The 22,080-nt window shown below is 43.4% G+C and overlaps 1 protein-coding gene across 1 annotated transcript in view; it reads right to left on the reverse strand.

Moving 5' to 3' along the window:
* LOC126252332 (UPF0489 protein C5orf22 homolog) overlaps positions 1–2,765 on the reverse strand; it is a 301,814-nt gene extending 299,049 nt beyond the window's left edge. The window contains exons 1-2 of the mRNA XM_049953218.1: positions 2,755–2,765; positions 2,537–2,663 (exon numbers count right to left, since the gene is read on the reverse strand). Of these exons, the coding sequence (XP_049809175.1) occupies positions 2,537–2,663; positions 2,755–2,765 (138 nt within the window). The remainder of the gene's footprint in view (positions 1–2,536; positions 2,664–2,754) is intronic.
* Positions 2,766–22,080: the final 19,315 nt, after the last annotated feature.

Consider the following 22,080-nt stretch of genomic DNA (forward strand, 5'->3'; position numbering starts at 1 on the left):
TATGTGGCAATCAGACACGATACCGAAGCTGATCCCTCCTGTGTGTAACGATGATGAAAGAACAGATGCAACACATTACAGGCCTATATTAATGAAATTGGTCAGGTGTGAGATGCTCAAAGATATTCCAGGTCCTAATAGAACAATTTTCGTTGGAAAAAATTTGGTACATGCTTATCAAACATAGCCCATTCTCCTCTCACACGTCTTGAAAACTGATACCGAAACTACTGATGTACATTCAGGCTACGGTAATTTTCTTCTCCCGAAAATCAGTACGCTATATCTAAGGAAACAGTGTTTGTGACAGATAGTAGTACGATTGTGCCATTACCATGAACGGTAAGGATACAATTAGGTACATAGATCGAGATATGTAGACCAATAGTTTTCCATCACTGCATGTGTAAATGAGTAAGGAATGTACCACCATGCAAATTGCAGCCTTGCAGGGTATAAAAGCCTTAGGTAAACAGCTAACTTTTTGGTTCGTGAAGCAGCAAGTCCAGCTGACTACGGGAGATCGATACCAAGGGTGGAAAGTCATTTTATTTCTGAAGTAAAGTGTCATTCTCAGTTGTTCCCCTCCAACCCCCCCCCCCCGACCACCCCCCTCCCCACCCCTAATCCCCCACCCCCGCGTCACATCCCTATTTTGATAGCCAAACTGCTGCGAACGAAATCTAAAGCTAGTTCCTAGTTCCTTGCTGTACTTCCTCCTTTGGGTGTGATGAGAGCGTCTGTGAGAGCATAACTTTTTGTGTATATGACCACGTGGATAACGTCGGAAATTCCTTGAAGGTTTTTATGGATGATGCTGTTGTATAGAAAGAAGTCGCGATATCAGAAAATTGTAGCGAAATGTAGGAAGACCTGGAAGGAATCGACGTTTTAAGCTGGGATGGGCAGTTCATCCTTAACATAATAAGATATGACATACTACGCATAAACAGGCAGAAAGACCTATTACTGCATGATTGCACTATTGCGGAACAGTAACTGGATTCAGTCACATACATTAAATGTCTGGGAGTAAGCGGACGGAGTGGTTTAAAGTGGAACGACCACATTCATCTATACGCAGATACGGCAGATGCCAGAATGCGGTTTATGGGAAGAATCCACATGAAGTGGAGTCCAACCAGGAAGGAAGTGGCTTATACCATATTCGTTCAACCAGTAATTCAATATTGGTCGTCCTTCAGAGTCCGTAGCAGACAGAATTGGTAAACGAAATAGAGAATATCCAAAGAAGAGCAGCGCGTTTTGTGACAAATTCATTCAGTGATGGATGCTACAAGAGAGGCATAGTACATTACACTGTAGTTTACTGTCAAAATTCCCAGAGCGTTAAATTCATTGAACAGGCCCTAATATATTGATTCCACGTAAGTAATTCTCGCGAAAAGGTCATGATGGTAAAATTAAGAGAGATCCGAGCTGACAGAAATGCGTTTCAATAATAGTTCTTGCGGTGTCACCGCTAGACACCACACTTGCTAGGTGGTAGCCTTAAATCGGCCGCTGTCCGTTACTATACGTCGGACCCGCGTGTCGCCACTATCAGTGATTGCAGACCGAGCGCCGCCACACGGCAGGTCTAGTCTAGAGAGACTCCCTAGCACTCGCCCCAGTTGTACAGCCGATTTTGCTAGAGATGGTTCACTGTCTACATACGCTCTCATTTGCAGAGACGACAGTTTAGCATAGCCTACAGCTAGTCATTTGCTACGACCTAGCAAGGCGCCATATTCACTTACTATGAATGTATTCTGAACAGATAATATTGTGAATCATGTACCGTCAAGAGCGACGTTCATCATTAATGGATTAAAGTTAAGCATCAAACTAATTACGTCCGCTTTCTGAATTCTAATTCCTTGTCATGTTCCAGACCTCACGCCAATATAGTTCTTCCCTCCTCACGGCAGCCTGCGTGAGCTAAAACGCGTGCATTTCGGCCTCCACTGGTAACACGGATTTGGCTCTTCTGCCAACACAACAGTTCTTCTCGTGGACCATTAGCGACTGCAGCAGGAAAGAGGAAGAAGCGACAATGGTGCACAACGTACCCTCCGCCAAAGACAGTAACATGCGTTGCAAAGTATAGATGTGTATGTAGATGAAATGAATTGAGAAAGGCCCCACATTTTATAGACCAGAATTGACAAATATCACCTTGCAGGAGGTGTGTATCTGCGACCATTGCCAGTGTCAAAAAGTCCTCTTCAGTAAGTGACGCTGACATTTTGTAACATTAGACAACGTTCCGGACACAATGCATATACTACCAACCTGACTGCGACCACTTGTAGTAGAGATAACTGTCGTTAATAATCTAATCTGACGTTGTCACACACCAAGAACACATTTATTGGGACATGGTACTTAGTTAGTTCCAGGTGATGCTCAGTCAGCTCCAGTGGTGGACTGAAGGTAACGAGAGCACGCGATAATTGTACCACCCGGCCTCACAGAGTGGCAGAGACGGGCTGCGCTGCGCTGACGCGGACGCGTGGCGGCAGCTGAGACTTACCTCTGGAGGCTGCTCGAGGCAGCGGCCGAGCGTGGCGACGTGCAGGCGGACTGGTCGCGAGTTGACGAGCTGCGCCTCCGGGCAGAACAGCGCCTCGCTCACGAAGTACGGCTCCGTGCTCGTCACCCTGCAAAACACCGAACCAACAAATGTTCACGCATGCCGGGAAGGCAGAGCAGGTGGCACGTATCGTGACCGCGGAAAGTAAGAAAGAGGACAGTAAAACCATAGTCACTTGAAGATACTAAGATGGATGGATGGATGGATCGAGAGGGTTGTATGGGCGCACGACGGCAAGGTCTTCAGCGCCCACTCACAAGGGAACCTCCCCATCGCACCCCCCTCAGATTTAGTTATAAGTTGGCACAGTGGATAGGCCTTGAAAAACTGAACACAGAATAATCGAGAAAACAGGGAGAAGTTGTGTGGAACTATGAACAAATAAGCAAAATATACAAAGTGAGTAGTCCATGTGCAACATAGGCAACATCAAGGATAATCTGAGCTCAGGAGCGCCGTGGTGCCGTTGTTAGCGTGACCAGCTGCGGAACGAGAGGTCCTTGCTTCAAGTCTTCCCTCGAGTGAAAATTTTAATTTTTTATTTTCAGACAAGTATTATCTGTCCGTCCGTCCGTGCGTCCGATGCGAGCTAACTGCGCCGTAGCATGGGGACGCTACATCTAAACAAACATCGAAACGCATGACGTCAGTCGACTACAGCACACGGAAGAGAGAGTATTCCTGCAAACGAGGCTCCCTGGTTGGCAGTTGACTGTTCGCTACTTTGGACGAGAGTGCATTAAATACGTGAGATGTATTACGTGGGAAATATGAATCCAGAAATTATAGCTCGCGACTTCAATAACGAGGTCAATGAATATTTTCCGAACTGTAAGTTTGCGGTGCGGTCGCAAAACACAGACACTAAACTTATTACAGTGAACAGAGACGTAAATGAACGAACGGACAGATCATAACTTTGAGAAAATAAAGAAAGTAAACCTGTCGTTCTGCAGCTGCTCACGCTAACCACGGTACCACGGCGCTACTGAGCTCACACTATCCTTGATATTGCCTATCTTGCGCATGGACTACTCAGTATATATATATATATATATATATATATATATATATATATATATATATATATTGCTTTTTTTTTCTTCATAGTTCCACACAACTTCTTCCGGTTTTCTCGATTGATCTGTGTACAGTTTTTCAAGGCCTATCCACTGTGCCAACGTATAACTAAATCTGAGGGGGTGCGATGGGGATGTTCCCTTGTCAGTAACAGATTGAGACAGGTGTCAAGAAAATACTCAGAACATTAAGATAAAACAGATCGTAAAACACAAGTAACAAGGTTGGAAAAATATGTGCCTACTCACACCGAAACGTGGGACGAAGCATGCCATCAGCAGTAAAACATGGACAACACAGGAATAAAGTTGTAGAGGGAGCTAAAACAATGTAGCAGATGTAAGTGGCTGGCTGACCGCAAGGAAAAGAAGGAGGAGCCAGCCACTTTGCAATGCACTAAAACCTCCAGCCTAAAAGTTTAGGCCAGAGTCCAGACACATCACAAAACTTTAAAACCCTAGACACACACGTCTCATCATTAGCTAAAACACAGGGCAGATCCCCATCAACTTGTGCTTCTGCCCTTGCATCATGGTATAAAATGCAGTCCGTTAAAATGTGCCGGACAGAGATGTGCACACCACAAGCATCACAAAACGGGCGATCCTCGCGCCGTAATAGAAAGCTACGTGTGAGAGGACAGTGCCCAATCCGAAGACGTATGACGGTCACTTCTTCCCGCCTGAGCACCCGGCAGGAGGAACGCCACGGTCGAGTTGTTGACTTAGTCAACCGCAGTTTATTGGCCGTCACCGCCAGCCATTCTTCCTCCCACAACTCCATGCACTTCTTGTGGAGTGCAGAAATGACAGACCGCAAGGGAATAGGACACTGGACCACATCCTGCTCTCTGCAGGCCTCCTTGGCAGACCGATCGGCCTGTTCATTGCCCCATATTCCTACATGACAAGGCACAAAATACAGGAGTAGTAAATAGTGACCACTAGAACATTGCAGTAAATATTATTCCTAGGATAAAATCAGGTCAGTTACACAATTAATGCTTGCCGTAGGTGCACTTTCCAGTGCATAATGGCTACCCACAAGCCTATTTTAAGGTGCAAAATAACCGTTCTGCTTACACTGACGCTCTGGTAGCGATAGGCGATGCTGACAACGAGGTACGCTATCAAACAAAGTAAATTCATAGCTAGGTGCATCCCGGTGTCCTGTCCGTGATTATTTCGAACAAAAACTGCCTCAGATAAAACGTGCGCGCACGCATGCACACACACACACACACACACACACACACACACACACACACACACAAAAGTCATAAGTGCTGCCCTAGCTAAGCAAAATGTAGCTTTAATGTGGAATACAAAGACTGCTCAAAAAGTTGCGGTTTGAGGGCGTTGCTGCAGCGTATATGGAAAGTAGCAAGACTCCGATGTGGGTATATAGGCACCGACATGTAGGCAAGGGATTAGTTTGGCATTCGTGTCTGTCCGACGTGCATGCGGTGAATGCGGAAACGTGAACTATGGCGATATTACTATCAAATGCTTCCGAACAGGACTGCCGCGTTGTTATTCTTCTCTTAGCTACCTAAGGACAAACACCAGTAGATATCTATCGGAGAATGTATATATGAAGATGGTATCTGTTCTTTCGTACATGTCCGAAGGAACAGATACCATCTTCATATATACATATAGTTAAGACTCATTGGCCATTTGACCATCATCTTCTGTGCGAATGCACAAACAGTGTACGAACTCTTACGGTAATCAGCCAAAAGCCGCGAGTAATGAATCTAAAGGGCAGGGGCACTATGAATATAGTTCGGGACAATAAGTTGGGAATGTGGGTCTCACGGGAGGCGTACCAGAGATAAGTCCCTGCAGTTGCACTATCCTCTGCATCCTCGGTGGCTCAGATGGTTTAGCCGGCACGGTAGCTCAGCGTGTTCGGTCAGAGAGCCGGTTGGCCTCTGTAATAAAAAAACTGAGTGGAAGGATCAACCACCGAACTTGAACAGGATGTCCTGCGACGTCCGCAACGACCAAACACAACGATCAATCATGAACAATAAGAAAAAAAAAAGAAAAAAAAAAAAAAAAGGTGCAGTGGATGACGTTTCAGCCGGCACGGTAGCTCAGCGTGTTCGGTCAGTGGGTTACATGCTCTCTGTAATAAAAAAACTGAGTCAATCGATCAACAACGAACATAAATGGATGTCTTACGACGTCCGCCCCGAGAACATGCAACGACCAATAGCGAACAAAATGAGATTTAAAAAAAAAAAAAAAAAAGATGGATAGAGCGTCTGCCATGTAAGCAAGAGATCCCGGGTTCGAGTCCAGATCTGGGCACACATTTTCAACTGTCCTCGTTGACTTATATCAACGCCTGTATGCAGCGAGGGGTGTTCATTTCATTGTTATGAAGAATGTGTATGGGGCAGCTGTCTGTTGAAAACTACTCTTGTGGAATGGTGCAACAAGAGGTGCTTCTGATTCACAATAACACACGTCCCCGTATCGCAAATATCGTAACGCAGAAGTTAGTTAACTCAAGTGGAAGAACTCTAGCTCTCGTCCTATACTCCTGATCTCTCCCTATGCGATTATCATGTCTTCGGATCCTTAAAAAAGGCCCTGAAGGGTCGACGATACCTGTCGTGTGAAGATGTACAGCAGGCATATGCGGACTTGATCACACAGCACGACAAGGTGTTTTATCAGACAGGTATCTTCAACCTGGGGCGTTGTCGGGACGATTGCCTCAAAGCTCAAGGCGATTTTTCCTGATTGGTAAACCGATTCTGAGCTGTACGGCCTTAGAACGGAAACTTTTTCGTCGCCCCTTATATCTTTTTGAAATAACAAACAGTATAGTCGTCGTGTGTTAGTCTAGTACGCTCTAGTATGTACGAGAACGTAGAATGACTCTCTCTTCATCATTGTCGGCTCGTTTACGTAGCTCCTCAAGGGGCAGTATGGGTTTTATTAAGTTGGCTGTTATTTTTGTATGTTCCGAAGCATATCATTTATTCCGTTCATAATGTATTACTCGACTTCAGGCCTTCAGTTAATGCTGAACATTTTAATATTTTGCACAAGACTTGGCTGGATATAAGTGAGGTTATAATCAGCGCGATTACTACCATCTTTGATATATAATTACGTATCGTCTGTATCTTACATCAGCCGATGGTTAGGTAGATTAGGAAATGAGACACTAAAAGTACTAGACATTTGCTATGTGGGCAGTAAAATTATTTATGATGGCCGAGGAGGGAATAGTGTCAATAGCAATAAAAGCGGTTCAGACAAGAGAAATTTGTTAAAGTGAAACATAATCTAAAGCGTTAGGAAGTCTTTTATGAAGGTCTTTATGCGAACTGTAACCATGTTCGCAAGTGGAATGTGGACTATACACATTTCAGACAACAAGTGACCAGAAGTTTTTGAAATGTGGTGCTACAAACAAACACCGTCTGAACAGGCCTTAAAGGCCCAACGGTACCGACCGGCCGCCTTGTCTTCCTCACACTTAGGTTTCACCGGATGAGGAAACTGAGAGGCGTGTGGTGAGCACACTGCTCTCCCGGCCGTTGTCAGTTTCCGTAGCCGGTGTCGCTACTTCTCAATCAAGTAGCTCCTCCATTGGCCTCACAAGTACTGAGTGCATCCCGCTTGCCAACTCGACAGACCAGGACCGCGACCCATCCAAGTGCTAGCCAGGACCGACAGCGCTTAACTTCGGTGATCTGATGGGACCCAGTGTCAACCAGCGCGGCAAGGCCGTTGTCCCAGTGTGGTACTAGCTTAAAATAAGAGGTACAGATCGGATAACTAATGAGGTCCTAAAACGAATTGGAGAGAACAGAAATTCATGGCTCAACTTGACTAAAGGAAGAGACAGGCCGATGGGGCACACACTGAGTCATCAAGGAATAGTCAGTTTGGTCACTTAAGAGAATTTGTGAAGAGGGAAGGGGCTGCTGAAGGAGATCAAAGCTTGACTTTAGTAAGTTTGTTCAAAAGGATGTATGTTCAAAATGGTTCAAATGGCTCTGAGCACTATGGGACTTAACATCTGAGGTCACCAGTCCCCTAGAACTTAGAACTACTTAAACCTAACTAACCTAAGGACATCACATACATCCATACCCGAGGCAGGATTCGAACTAGCGACCGTAGCAGCAGCGCTGTTCCGGACTGAAGCGCCAAGAACCGCTCGGCCACATCGGCCGGCAAGATGCATGTTGCAAAAGATATACACAGATGCATGTGATAGAGTAGCGTACAGAGCTGCGTCAAACCGATCTTCAGATAAGGCTTCAACACATCATCTATATATTATAGATCCCTGACCCACTGCACTGTTTATGGAAGATGTCCTCTTTAATAAGAACTGTACTAAAGTTGTTAATGTGCCCGTTACAAGGGGAACTGCTTTGCTTGCTCTCCCATATTATAGACTCTTGAGAGATGCGTATTTCTGTGAGTCTACTGACTCCTTCAGAATATATGAGTGTTTACGAAATGTTCGATAATACGCCTTGTCACCGTTACTTCTAAGATTACTACTTTGGGAAATGAAGATTTTTTTGTATATCACTCTTATCTGGATTTGCCCAAACTGGGACTGTAGGTTCAAATGGCTCTGAGCACTATGGGACTCAACGGCTGAGGTCATTAGTCCCCTAGAACTTAGAACTAGTTAAACCTAACTAACCTAAGGACATCACAAACATCCATGCCCGAGGCAGGATTCGAACCTGCGACGTAGCGGTCTTGCGGTTCCAGACTGCAGCGCCTTTAACCGCACGGCCACTTCGGCCGGCGGGACTGTAGGGTCGATGTAGAACCGAATTACGCGTACAGCAGGCTGAATGTGGACTTTGCTGATTTGAGAATGCGAATACTTGGGATAATGTTTTTACATTTCATATGTATCAAGTATTTCAATTCATCGACTAATATGTAACCATCATTTCGCCAAGACATTAATAAGAAGTTTAGTTTATTTGGGGAGGCGACCAAACACGAGGTCATCGGTCCCATCGAATTAGGGAAGGATGGGGAAGGAAGTCGGCCGTGCCCTTTCAGAGGAACCATCACGGCATTTGCCGGAAGCGATTTAGAGAAATCACGGAAAACCAAAATCATGATGGCCGGACGCGGGTTTCAACCGTCGTCCTCCTGAATGCGAGTCCAGCGTGCTAACCACTGCACCACCTCGCTCGGTACTTAGTAAGCACTGAATAATTTTATGCAGACGTAAACGCTGTTAGCAGGCAAGCCTTTTTTTAAAAATATGCAACACACATTCCGATAATTATCGTCCTACATCAGTTTGTAATTAACGCAATTTGCTGATAAATTATGGCAAAACCGATGTCTCCTGACAAGTAGTTAATTAGCATTTATATATCTCGCCTTATTTTATATTAATAGCTGTTATTAGACATGCTGGAAAAGCATAACACATTTTACTATAAGCAAAATGAATTCATAAGAACAAGCGTATAATACTAACGATGCAAATTGTACCCTAATAATCTACCACAATCTCCATTTGTCAGTAATCAGTTTTATCCAACAGAAGCATTGACAAGAAAAGCGAACCTCGAAGTAAGTGAATGGCTGAGACTTACATAACGTGTATTGTGTCATTCCTAACACGGCCTGAATTTAATCAGCATTTAATCAGAACCGCGACAACGTTATGTCCTCGGATCCCCATCGTATCATAATGACGTATTCGTCTCAGGTAGTAACTACTTTCAGAAAATTTTCACCAACGTCTACGCAGAAACAAAAACGGCATTTGCCTGTCGTACGTCACGTGTGTGCTTGATTTAGCTATTTTTTACTTGCTTGGTTCCTTTCTCTCCTGCTCTTAATACCGATTACTGAGCTAATCGCTTAAACAAGTTTTTTATCTCAAGTCACTATTCACATGACATTTCTGGAAGATCCTCTGCTTCTTGTAGTCATAATTGCATCTGCAACTGAAGAGTTTATTCTAGACAAATGCTGTTTTAACGTGCGGGACAAATAACTGCACAGCTTCGTTTATATCTTTTTTTTGTTACACATGCACCCACCCCACACAGACACACACACACACACACACACACATACACACACACACAGAGAGAGACAGAGAGAGAGAGGGAGAGAGAGGGGGGGAGGGAGGGAGGGAAGGAGAAAGAGGAGACAGAGATGGGGGGGGGGGGGGAGAAATAGGCAGAGACAGAAATGCACGCACCTGTATGTCCTTGTGAGCTCAGAAACGTCTCAAGCACGTAACGGAAGCGTTGAAGCGCATGTTCGTCATTCATTTAGGTCCGATAGATGAATCAGTTTACTTTGCGCACTACAAGCTAATTGTGTGATGTTAGGAGAGCGTGCTGAAAAGTAACACCTCCGAATTTTCTATTCAGTTCTCAGCATCGGTTGAGGAATTACATGTCATGCACATTACACGGACGACTTTCTTGCTTCGCCGACGCAAGTTGCAATCCTATGCCACTATAAGCCTTCGAATTATAACGTGTAACATGGCGGTGTGTGTAACGTACCTTTGTCGTTGCGTGAGAAACAGCGTGCTGTAATCGAGTTTCTAACTGAAAGCACGAAACCTAAGAGTTCGTCCACACATGGAGCCCCTGCCCTTCAGCATGACAATGCCAAAACACACATGAGCGCTACGTCATCTGCAACAATCCAACGCCGTGGGTTCTCGTATCGAGCATCCTCTATCCGTCGCGACTTTGTCCCATCTGCTTTTCATCTGTTTCCAAATCTTAACGAACACCTTCGAGGACTTCCCTTGATAGTGATGGTGAGCGTTTGGCGTCATTGGCAGGGAGGCCCCTTGCGGGGCAGGTCCGGCCGCCTTTGTGCAGGTCTTATTACATTCGACTCCACATTGGGCGACCTGCGCGCCGGATGGGGATGAAACACAACACCCAGTCCCTGAGCGGAGAATATCCCCGACACAGCCGGGAATCGATCCCGGGCCCGTAGGACGACAATCTGTCACGCAGACCACTCAGCTATCGGGGCGGACTTTGATAGGGATGAAGCGGAGTAAGCAGAGGTGGCCCCGTTAACAAAGTTAAACATTCTAAAGTTACGGTATCAACAAACCGGTCTCTTCATGGGAGAAATGTGTTCGTCGCCAGGGTGGCTATGTTGAGAAATAAATATTTAGATATGAAGAATAAAGATGTTTGAATGTTAATAAGGCTTGTTTTATTCAAAAAGTCTTAAGAGCCTTCACATAAAAAAATTGGGAATTACTTTTCAGTACGCCCTTGTATCTTCAAAGAATCGAATAGACAGACATTAGCGGAACCGCTGCGCATTTCAATGACGCATCTGGGGTGAAGTCATGGATGCCGACTGTTGCTTTTTGGAAGCTATCAGATGGTAAAATACTGATGTTCAGACCCTGTCATCTCATTGCCATACAGGCACAACCATTCGCATCCTCGCATCAACAAAGGTTAGCGTGCTAGATTGATTACTTATACATTCAGAATTTCTCCTGAGAGATTTTCTCACGTGGAATTAATTTACTCCGGAGATATCTGAGAATCAGTCACGTAGCAAAAACCAATTATGGCTGTAGAACAGCTCATCTCACGATTTCCTATTCTTCTCAAATGTGAAGAGAGGACGATATACCGTTGACGATTCAAGAATCTAACCTTTCTCTAATTTCGTTCAGCAAAACACACTTAATACACAGTTATTCAAGAATTGGGAATACTTTTCCTTTCAGCTACAACCTGATGGGGAATATGACAGACGAGGAAATTTGAAGTTACGTCACTCACATTAGTTAGCAGTCGCACTTTCTCTGGCAGTATATTGCGTTAAGCCATTCTAATCGAAATAAATATGTAAGCAAGGAGAGAAAGCGTTCAGTCATTGGCTCAACTGGGCAGCAGAGTGTGGCTTGTCAGCAGTCTTACACTACATTTCACGTTAACACCCTGGGGTTCCCATCTGTCACAGATACACAGCATTAAAGAAGGCAGAGATGACTGAGAACACAGTCAGTTGGTTCATATATTAGACAACGTAAACTGCTTGCTTGTTGTAATGTATGATATACGCAAGAATGGGATAGTCAGATGGAGGTGGAACTAAATTCCGCCTTCTCCGCGCAACAAGAAATCGTCTCTTCCCAGGGCAACGCCGAAGTTTCGACTTATGAAAATCTAGTATGCCTGGTGTTCCGCAGTTTTTAATAATGTATTAAAAGCTGTCTTGCTGTACGCAATAAGCTGCATGTAAAATATTTAATTGCCAGGCGGCGATTCGGCACAGAGACGATCAGTAGCGTATACTGTACACGTCCATGTAAACTGACATGCGTCTCAGTTATAAAATCTCTAGGATGTCGAAACTGATGTGTATCTCTATAAAATCTCTAGGATGTCGAAACTGATGTGTATCTCTGCAGTGCACCGGTCGCTGTGTGTACACGCTACAGTCGTCAAACGCTGACCGACCACAGTTCATGATCATACTGGACACGACACGAAAACTCAGAACTTTCCCGTGGGAACGTCCGGGTGTGAATGGCGACATTTCCCGATCATTCCATCTCTGCTTTGCATTTGATAGACCTTATCACCAGTAGAGTGTGTCATATTGTGACGACGCGCGGTGCTACGAAAAACTATATCTTCTATATGAATAAAACTGGTTGAATTTTTTCTTACCCATACCACAACAAAACTTACTGCATCCACTATAGTTGCTACGCAGCGTCGCGTTTCGCTCAAAATTGTAAGGGGAGGTTGAAAGGTGGCTACACTGAGCCACAGCGCCAGAGATCGCGCTAGAGAGCATTGTTCCGCCGCCTCCACTGGCAGTGATTATTGAGAACTCGTAGTGGGCAGTGGTTGGGGAGAGCTCGTGGTAGTCAGTGCTGAGATGTCGTAGTGAGGAGTGTTTGTTGAGATGAGCTAGTAGGCAGTGCTTGCTGAGATGTGATACTGAAAAGTTCTTGTTGAGATGTGATAGTAGCGAGTCGGTGTGGAGAGATTGTAATGTCTAGATTGCTTTTCATCAATATAAATTAAGGTAACAAACTACTTTTCTTTTCTTTCTCATTATTTCAATGTCCTGAATAATACGTCATTACAGGTTCAGTCAACAAAGCATCTGGCTTGTGTTCTTGGATTAGAGTGTAATTCTGGTTTTCTTGAGTAATTATGGTATTTCTATTTCCTTTAATTAATTCAGTATAAATGATATTTAAAATTTCTTGTGTTGTTGAAGAAGAACCGTGCCAGATGCGTACGTTGAGTCATACTTCCACACACAGAACAGATACACTTGTGCTTTGGTTTCGTAGGTTTTATAGTTGCTGGGGACTTAATTAATTAATTGTGTTAATGAAAATTTCCATTTCATTCTTTGTTGTTGTTCTATGCAGTCAGATAGCGTAATAATACTAGTCAGGGCCAACCGTTACGAGACTTCGTAACCGAACAGACAGCTACTGAATCAAAAAATTAAAATTATTTGCCTTCTAATATAATTAAGCCCCCATGCAAGGTACACAAATGGAGCCTTTCACGGTCACTACCAAAACTAAAAATAAATAAATAATAAAATTTAAAAAAAGAAGCGTGAGGTGCCCTTACAGGTCAATGGCGAAATGCGAGGTCCGTATGTCCGTTACCGCGGATCCATCACTGAATCGTAGCATTGTTAAGAAATGCTCTTCCACTCAAATGCCACATGAAATACTATTTTTCTTTTTCTGGATTTTATCGCAACTATAAGTGATAAATGTAAAGTTTGCTTCCGCAAAAGAGAACAGCCCGGCACTACCTTTTTTTCCATCGGGCAACGGCGAAAATAACACGAAGCTTTGGAGAGTCTCCCCTAAGCTTAACTGTTGTGTCTGACTGCTGTCTTTCCCAAATTCTTACGTTGTAAAGGTGGCCTTATCCACTTCAATGGAACGTTGCCCTAGCACGAAACATTACACATGAAAGGAAATTGTTTGTTACACCTCCACGTCCGGAATGAAATCACAAAGTCTGCACGTTCTTTTTCACAAACACGAAAGAGGTGTAGGAATTCTGTATGGGCTGAAACGAAAATGTCCCACATACATGACGAGTGGTTAACTGTCGGCTGGCACAATGAGTAGACTTCTCTTGGCATTAGAGTATTCTCTACACAGCCATCTACGTAAGTGAATGACAATGACATATAACTGGGACAGATACAAAACCAAATTGATAAAAACAAACACCAGTGATCATGACGTAAAATAAACATAGAAGCTACTTGAAATAATATTGTAAGTTTACACAAAGTTACTTAGTTTACGAGAGTTAGTTTATATATCTCTTTTAGCTTCCGCTGGAAAGAAGTAAAGTTCTTTATACACCGCAAAGTCTGTGGTTGCCAATAATGTTGGAACAGATTTTGGTAACTTGCATTTCTTGCTCACAACATTCCTTAGCAAATTTGATGTGATGTGCCACCGACTGACCATCCAAAAAAATATACAATTTCTGCCCTCCACTTCGCCACAAAGTAGAGATGGCTCATTGAGTATGCGATGAAGGAGCTGTGCATGTCTACAGAGTGGCTGAATTTCAACCGCGTTGTGGTAATGCAAATTTACGTGGGCACCTAAGTCCACTGCACCGACGCCTGTTTGGTAGCACTTGAGTTATTTGCACATAGTATTTTCCTGTAGTTGTCTGGGAAGCTTGGCATTCTTTGTTCCGCTCGTTTCAAATTCTCTTCCTGTACGACGGTAAGAGATCCTCTGCCGGAATCTGCGTATACCGGTGGTCCCCGCTTCCTTAGCAAGACTACCTGGGATCTCGTTGTCCAGGACATAGTTCAAAATGGATCAAATGGCTCTGAGCACTATGGGACGTAACATCTCGGGTCATCAGTCTCCTAGAACTTAGAACTACTTAAACCTAACTAACCTAAGGACATCACACACATCCATGCCCGAGGCAGGATTCGAACCTGCGACCGTAGCAGCAGCGCAGTTCCAGACTGAAGCGCCTAGAACCGCTCGACCACAGCGGCCGGCCCCTCTACATTGAAAATTTTATGCTTAAATATCTGCGCCACAAGTGTAGGGGCGGTTCTTTATTTTCCACAAATAAGTTGATGTTGCATTCCTGGTACCAAGACAAATTCTGCGCGCTTTGTATAGTATCGTATAAGTTTTTATAGTACGGTTCCGTAGAATGTACTACCGTAACCTAAACGCGACCAACGAGCTAGCTACACCAAGGAGACCCTTGCCCGTAATCATGTGAACCGACAACTTGCAATTCAGGTCAAAGTAAATATTAAGTTTCGATGCGTAATTTAAAATACATCGCAAGTTTCTGTCTTCATTCATGTAGAAGATGTCGTCTTTTGACAACGGATGACCTGTATAGTAGACATTAGAAATTGTAGTTATTTCATGTCACCGACACTTCGTTCTTCATATCAGTTTTCACCGGAGCGGTCAATGCACCCGCAGACGTCACGGAACAGAAGAAACGGCGCTCCGCAGTGGGTGAAGCGCAGTACGGCATTCGCCGTGGGCGTCGCCATGTGTGGGTGGGCAGGGCGGCCCGTGGCATGTTGCAAGCTCGCCTCTCCTCCATGTACGTCCGCGCGCAGCGCACGTGCCGCCTGCGGGAGAGGAGAAAGGAAGCACATTTGTTTTGCGTGACGCCGCGGGTTGGGCAACCGCCCGCGCCTAGCCACTCCTTCAGGCGTACTCGCGTGCGCGAGGTTGCTGTAGCCTCGAAGAATGGACAGGTGGACACAGGTCTGCCAACTGACAACCGAGACGACCGATATTTCCACCTACGCATTAGTACACTGCTCGCCGTTAAAACTGCGAAACCATGAAAGCGGTTTGGGACGAACTGACGTGCTCGCACTTGCAACTGACTAGCATCAGTAGGTAGCAGCAACGCTATCGACATTCTGTATATGAGGAAACTTACTGCCAGCCATCCATGTGGAGCACGTGTTGTTCTCACCGCGGGATGCAAGACTGAGCCACACACAACTGATTTCATCAACGTGTACGGTCCTGAAGATGGCGTTGACGCAAAGTCGAAACTAGTAGCGAAGTAAATATAAAATCTTAAGTACAGCTGGAGGAATTTCATTTTTTATAAAGATTTTGGAGAGGATTTATGTTGAGAAATCGCTTTAGTCTACTGGCTGTTTCTCTGAAGATTATCTTGAGCCTCTTGTAGCAAGAGGCACAAATTTGGATGGTCAGTCGGTGGGACATCACATCAAATTTGCTAAGGAATGTTTTTAGCAAGAAATGCAAGTTACCAACATCTGTTCCAACATTACTGGCAACCACAGACTTTGCAGTGTATAAAGAACTTTACTTTTTTTCCAATGGAAGCTTAAAGAGATATAGAAACTAACTCACGTAAACTAAGTAACTTTGCGTAAACTTAGAATATTATTTCAAGTTGCTTTTATATTTTTTTTTACGTAAGGGTCACTGCTGTTTGTTTTTATCAATTTGGTTTTTTATCTCTCCCAGTTATATGTCATTATATTCACTTACGTAGATGGCTGTGTGGGGAATACTCAAAAGCCAAGAGAAGTCTACTCATTGTGCCAGCCGAGAGTTAGTCACTCGTCATGTATGTGGACATTTTCTTTTCAGCCCATACAGAATTCCTACACCTCTTTCGCGATTGTGAAAAAGAACCTGTACACTTTGTGATTTCATTCCAGACGTACCGGCACGTGTCAGAATTCGGTAGTGGGAGAATCGTAGCCTGGCGAGACAGTGATACGTCGATCTGTGATAACTGCTAGTTGCATTGGTCGAGATCCCAAGGCTCCCATAGAATCGATGGTCTCAGGAGGCCTTTAGTCAGTAACATGTATGACCTCAGCATCCTCTCACGACTAGCGCCCGAGAGGATAGGCATATTGTTCGCTATGCAGTGCAGGAACGTGTACCTTGAATTTAGAAAAACAAAAAAACAAAAAAACAATAAAAAAACAGGCTTATTTGCAGCAAGGTAATCATTTATTTTTATTTTAGTTGTTACATTGTAGTCTGTTACCTACAAATTAAACGCAGGCTGCATTCGTTCTTACGCCGATTATTACAATCAACAACAATGTTTTTCCTATACATCCGCAAATAATCAAACAGTATGCGTTATTACATCCGACAAAATACTGCTTCCCACTACGGTAACTATTTCTACTATTAATGAAGACTCCACCTGCTACCATATGTATGTCTGCCACTGTTGTTGCCCTTTAATTTCTTTTCTGATCTGTTACTACTATACAACAGATCGTAAATAGCAAATAATTTTTCCCCCCACATACATCTTGCGAAATGACCACTACCAGAAAATTCGACAAATTGGAGCTGATACAGAGGCTTACCGACCATCATTCTTCTCACGCGCCATTCTCGAGTGGAATAGGGGGATTCGGATCAGTTAGTGGTACCGGAAGTACCCTGTGCCTCACACCTTTAGGTGGCTTGCGGAGTATGATGCAGATGCAGATGTAGTAATAACACAGTTTTTGGCTGCACATTCTACAACTCCGCCCCCCCCCCCCTTATCCAAATCGCTCCCCTAACCGTAGGTACACCCTTCCGGGTCCTTGGACGCTGCCACAGGCGCCGTAGTTGCATCTGCCTCTTCCATTTTCTGTCGGTTCACTTGTTGCACGGAGCGACTACTCTGTTCCGGGACAGTATCGCTGTTGCCATTCATTCAGTCGGCCGGGGTGGCCGAGCGGTTCTAGGCGCTTCAGTCTGGAACCGCGCGACCGCTACGGACATGGATGTGTGTGATGTCCTTAGGTTAGTTAGTTTTAAGTAGTTCTAGGTTCTAGGGGGCTGATGACCTCAGAAGTTAAGTCCCACAGTGCTCAGAGCCATTTGAACCATCTGTTGCCATTCAGTAGCGTAGCCACATGACGGCCAATGGCACTTCGGTTCTAATTCATGCGCTTTCTGCTCGCTTGTCACCTGTATTACTAAGTTACGCACTTCCTGACGTCCTTCTTTCTTCAGCCAATACATTGCTTCTGTTTTTCGTGTGGGCGTATTCCAATTGTTATCTGCAGCGCCTCGACTGACACAATACCTAAAGCTCCCATCAACGGAAGAAGTATTCACCGTTGCAGCCTGTTAATTCCCCGCGCTAGTGTTACGTGCCGAAGCCTTTGTGGCCAAGCACTCGCACAGTATTCCATGATCGCCGTTAGGATAGCGTTATGATACGTACTTATTTTTTGGTATTGATAGTTAATTATCGTAGCTGCGTAGACTAATAATTTTTTTTTCATCATCTTCCTGCCCCTCTTGTTCATCTCTTCAATATGTGCACTGCAGTTTTGTCGCTCGTCCAAGAAGTCGCGTAGCTACCTTTCTCTTTATGGACCTGCTGGCTTAATTTCATGATCGGGTGTCGACACTAATGTAATTGTTGATGTGCTACGTTACATCCTTCTTCCAGGTTACTTCTGGAGGTTCCAGCTTACTTTCAAGTCTTATCGTCTCCTTTACAGCGTCTTCTCTTGACCTATGACTTACGTATGCATACTGTAGGGAGTTCACTCCATAAACAGTTTTTTTCTCTGTTGTTCTATACCTAAGGTATCGAGAAAGCAAATTATTATGTAGGACTTTGGAACTAGGTGAGCCTCAAATTTGCTTTCTTCGATGTGTCTCGTATTGTTCCCTGCAATAAACACAGGTTACAAAGTTGGCACAAATGTAGCCTTAGGTACATATATCGGCCATGTAGAAATTAAGCAAGGATTCCGTCATTACCAGGTGACTCATTTATTTTCTGTTTCAGGATTACTTTACGCAGATCCCCTCCGAAAATGGAAAACCATCCTGTCTCCATCGTATGCTTCATTACCTTTGTAACGCTGGAAATGCATATCCTCTTATTTCCATCTATTGTACTATGAATTTTTTCCTTATTTTGTTACCTGAAGGTATGACATTTCTGTGTCTTTATATATTGTAATTGTTTTACTATTTGTGTATATATATATATATATATATATATATATATATATATATATATATATATATATATATATATATATCTTTATCTTTATGCATTTATGTCGATGTATAATTGGTTTGTTTCGTAAATATTATTTGTATTTTTACGCTGGGTCTTGCCTAGGGAAAACTATGCTATCGAACGAATACATCGATATGTCGTGTGGAGAACCAAAGTGTTTAGGATCTTTGGTAGTGTGAACTCGGCCGCGTGGAGCGCGGGCGGAGGAGAGTCTGGTTAGAGTAGGCGGTGGAGCAGGTGTGTTGTGTGACGCTTCCGCGAGTTGCCGCGCTTTCGGCGTTTGGCAGCATGTAATTGCGCTCGACTTGCCATGATAGTTTTCTGACACGGTGTCGCAGACGGGAAGCATTAGCTGACGCACATCAAGAGCCCGTTTCGCCTGGTGACCGTGTCGAGAAGAAGGCGCGCCAACATCCAGCTTCTGCAACAGCGACGGCCGACAATGAGTGACTGTCGCCACCTCCTCGATCGACGACTTCAAACCTTCAATCAACCAACAAGGAAGACTGGAAGCACGCACAGTTTTAGAACTGTATAGTTGACCTCAGCTTTTCAAACTGTTCCATTTGCCTCACAAAATTACAGCAACGTAGCATTAACCTTTGTTGCTCATTGTCCCAAGTGCATTACCAAGCAGGGTCCCTTCCTTTTCCGGAATGAACCCGAGTTTTGTTGAAATTCAAACGCCAGCATTAAAGTAATATCATTCCATTTCACTGTTTTAATTTCAGAGTTCAGTTAAAGTATTCATAGCTGGCTACAATATTTAGATTACACAAGCACAAATTAAGAGTGCGCATTTTGTTACCATATTTTAGCTTACCTGTGACTGCAGCTCAGCTAGGTGCGTACTAAATTTTTCTATTGTTAATTGTTCAGAATCATTTAATTCAAGTTCAAAAGTTAAATCTCTTATTTCTAAATTGCGTAGATTCAAGTAGCTTTTGAAATGATTGTTGATGTAGCCCAAGACTAACCTTATGTTATTGAATTTCGTAGTGCTTCAGAAACAAAGTTCACTATTAATTTCAGTCACTAAATTAACTTTCAATTTTCCGGTTTTATTAATTCTTTTGCTAAATAAAGTCAGAGTGTAGCGAAATTTGTTACTTCTGACAAACATTCAGTTTTCACACAACACGTGTCAACCTTCAGTTTCCACGCTTTTAGTGCTAATTATATGTGCAATAACCTTTCTTTTTTAGTTATTATAGTAGTTGTCCATAGGACTGGTCACCGTAATTTTCCCCAAATCTCAAATATCTAATTAACGCCAGTTAATTGTTAACGTAACGACCGCACATTTACTTTCTTTATTAACTTTACCCCTTTCCAAAATTAATTTCCACCAGTTTCATTTGCATTTTTCCTTTCATTTCCCAAATTTCCATTAGGTACACGAGGTTTAATTTTTACTGTCGTTAAGGTCAATAAGTGAGGGGGAGGTTACACCTTTCTTCCGCATTTCACTGGGTTCATCAAATTCGTCCTTTGCAGTGTCGCCTGGAAAGTGAGTGTCCATCAGTGATTGTGCAGATTTTCGCCATTTCCCTGCCATGCTGACGTCTACTCGTTTTACAGTTTATAATATTGTCAGAGATTTTGTCTTTTGACAGACGATTTTATATGGCATACCCCATCGGCCAAGATGGAGGTTCGATGCGGCGAATCGGTCCCAGTTCTGTATTCTTACCTGTCGCAGGTGGCCTTTTAATAGCTACTTAAGATCCCTGTATCTCCCCAGTCGGCGAGCTCTTTCTTCCGCAGTGCAGCCTCTCTGGTAGGATCTCGTTGCCTGTCTGGCTTCTATTCTCAGTCTGGGTACTCCCGTGCCATGGTACTTGTGAACTCCAGCCATTTAGTCTTTTGACTAATGTTGCACCTTTCACGGTGTCTTGTATTGCGGTGACGAGTTCATGAGCATTTGTGCCCATATTGCCACCTGCTTCTATCGGCTCCGGACAGTGGATAATACTGTTCAGATGGTTCCAATCGGCTTTCCTTATGTAGTACCACGTATTTAACGTCTTTAATGCAACGTTTCCCGTGAATTCAATTCTGTAAGAGTCAACTAAAGATTATAACGCTGTGCTCATTCGTGGTGAGGTCTCTTTCAGTTTATAAGGTCCTAACATTCCTGACCGCATGTTCGTTAATTATTGTGATGACTCTCCCTTCACATATGGGAGGACTTCCACTCCTGTTTGCCACTTCCATATTTAATTCCGTTATGGCTTCACAAGTGCGATGAAGTCTGGGGCTGCGTGGACTGTGTAATCTCCCGCTCCCGTAATTTGTTGTTGTGTCTCAACTATTTTCGATGGTAAAGTATCTTTTTTTCAAAAATACGAGTGGAGTAAGATTTACGTTAAACTTTTTACTTATCTTCTTTTCTTGTAGATGGCTCCAGTCCTTCATGTCCAGAAGCCGATTCTTGAAGCTGAAATTTTTGACATTTTCGGTTCTCATGATTCCAACCGACTTAAATAATTTTGAAGTAAGATTGTGCAAATGTTTTGTTTTCACTATAATTTATTCTCTCACATTTTTCTACATCACACTGTCTTTTGAATTTTCACATTAACGAAGCCGAAATTACACTGTTCTTACAAAATACAAAAACACGTCCGGTCACATCACAGGCATACCCGCTACTACTTCACTCTGCGGTAATAATAATATTCCAAAGACTTTACAAATATTCTTGACAAATGAATTTCTATTATTATTTTATAACCGATTCCAAACATTAACATAATAAATAGCACCAAATGCGTAATCAATAAAAGAAATTTTAAGTGTGCCAAATATTTCATAATTTCAAATGTCTCTAAAAAATATAATTTTAACTGTACATTCAGAGATAGTTCAAATCGACTGTAACAAAGAAAATAAAGTAATTTCTTTTTATAGATTTTAGCTTGAAATATAACACATCGTGTACAAAATAATATGAATTTTTTTAAAAAAACATCTGAGATAATGTTAACCTGTTCAAAATTCTAAAATACAGTATTTCTGGTGTCGACTAGTTCTGTGGAGGAAAAGTAACGCTGGAGGAAGGTGTTCCTTTACAACAGTCAGCACGACGACCTGTGTTGTGGCTTCATTTCTCGCAGTAGCAGTGTTGATACCAACGACAACATTGGACAGAGGAATGGGACCATTACGTTGATTCAGAAGAGTTCCAGTTCTGTGAACAGCGTGATGATGGACGCATTCCTGTGTGAGGGTTCTGAGGAGAAAGAATGTTGCCAGACTGCTTTCATCGCCATCATACAGACGCAAGCACCTGCACCTAACAGTGTCGTGTGCCTATGAGCAAGCAACA

The sequence above is a fragment of the Schistocerca nitens genome, chromosome 4 (genome assembly GCF_023898315.1).
Source record: "Schistocerca nitens isolate TAMUIC-IGC-003100 chromosome 4, iqSchNite1.1, whole genome shotgun sequence".
Lineage (NCBI taxonomy): Eukaryota > Metazoa > Arthropoda > Insecta > Orthoptera > Acrididae > Schistocerca > Schistocerca nitens.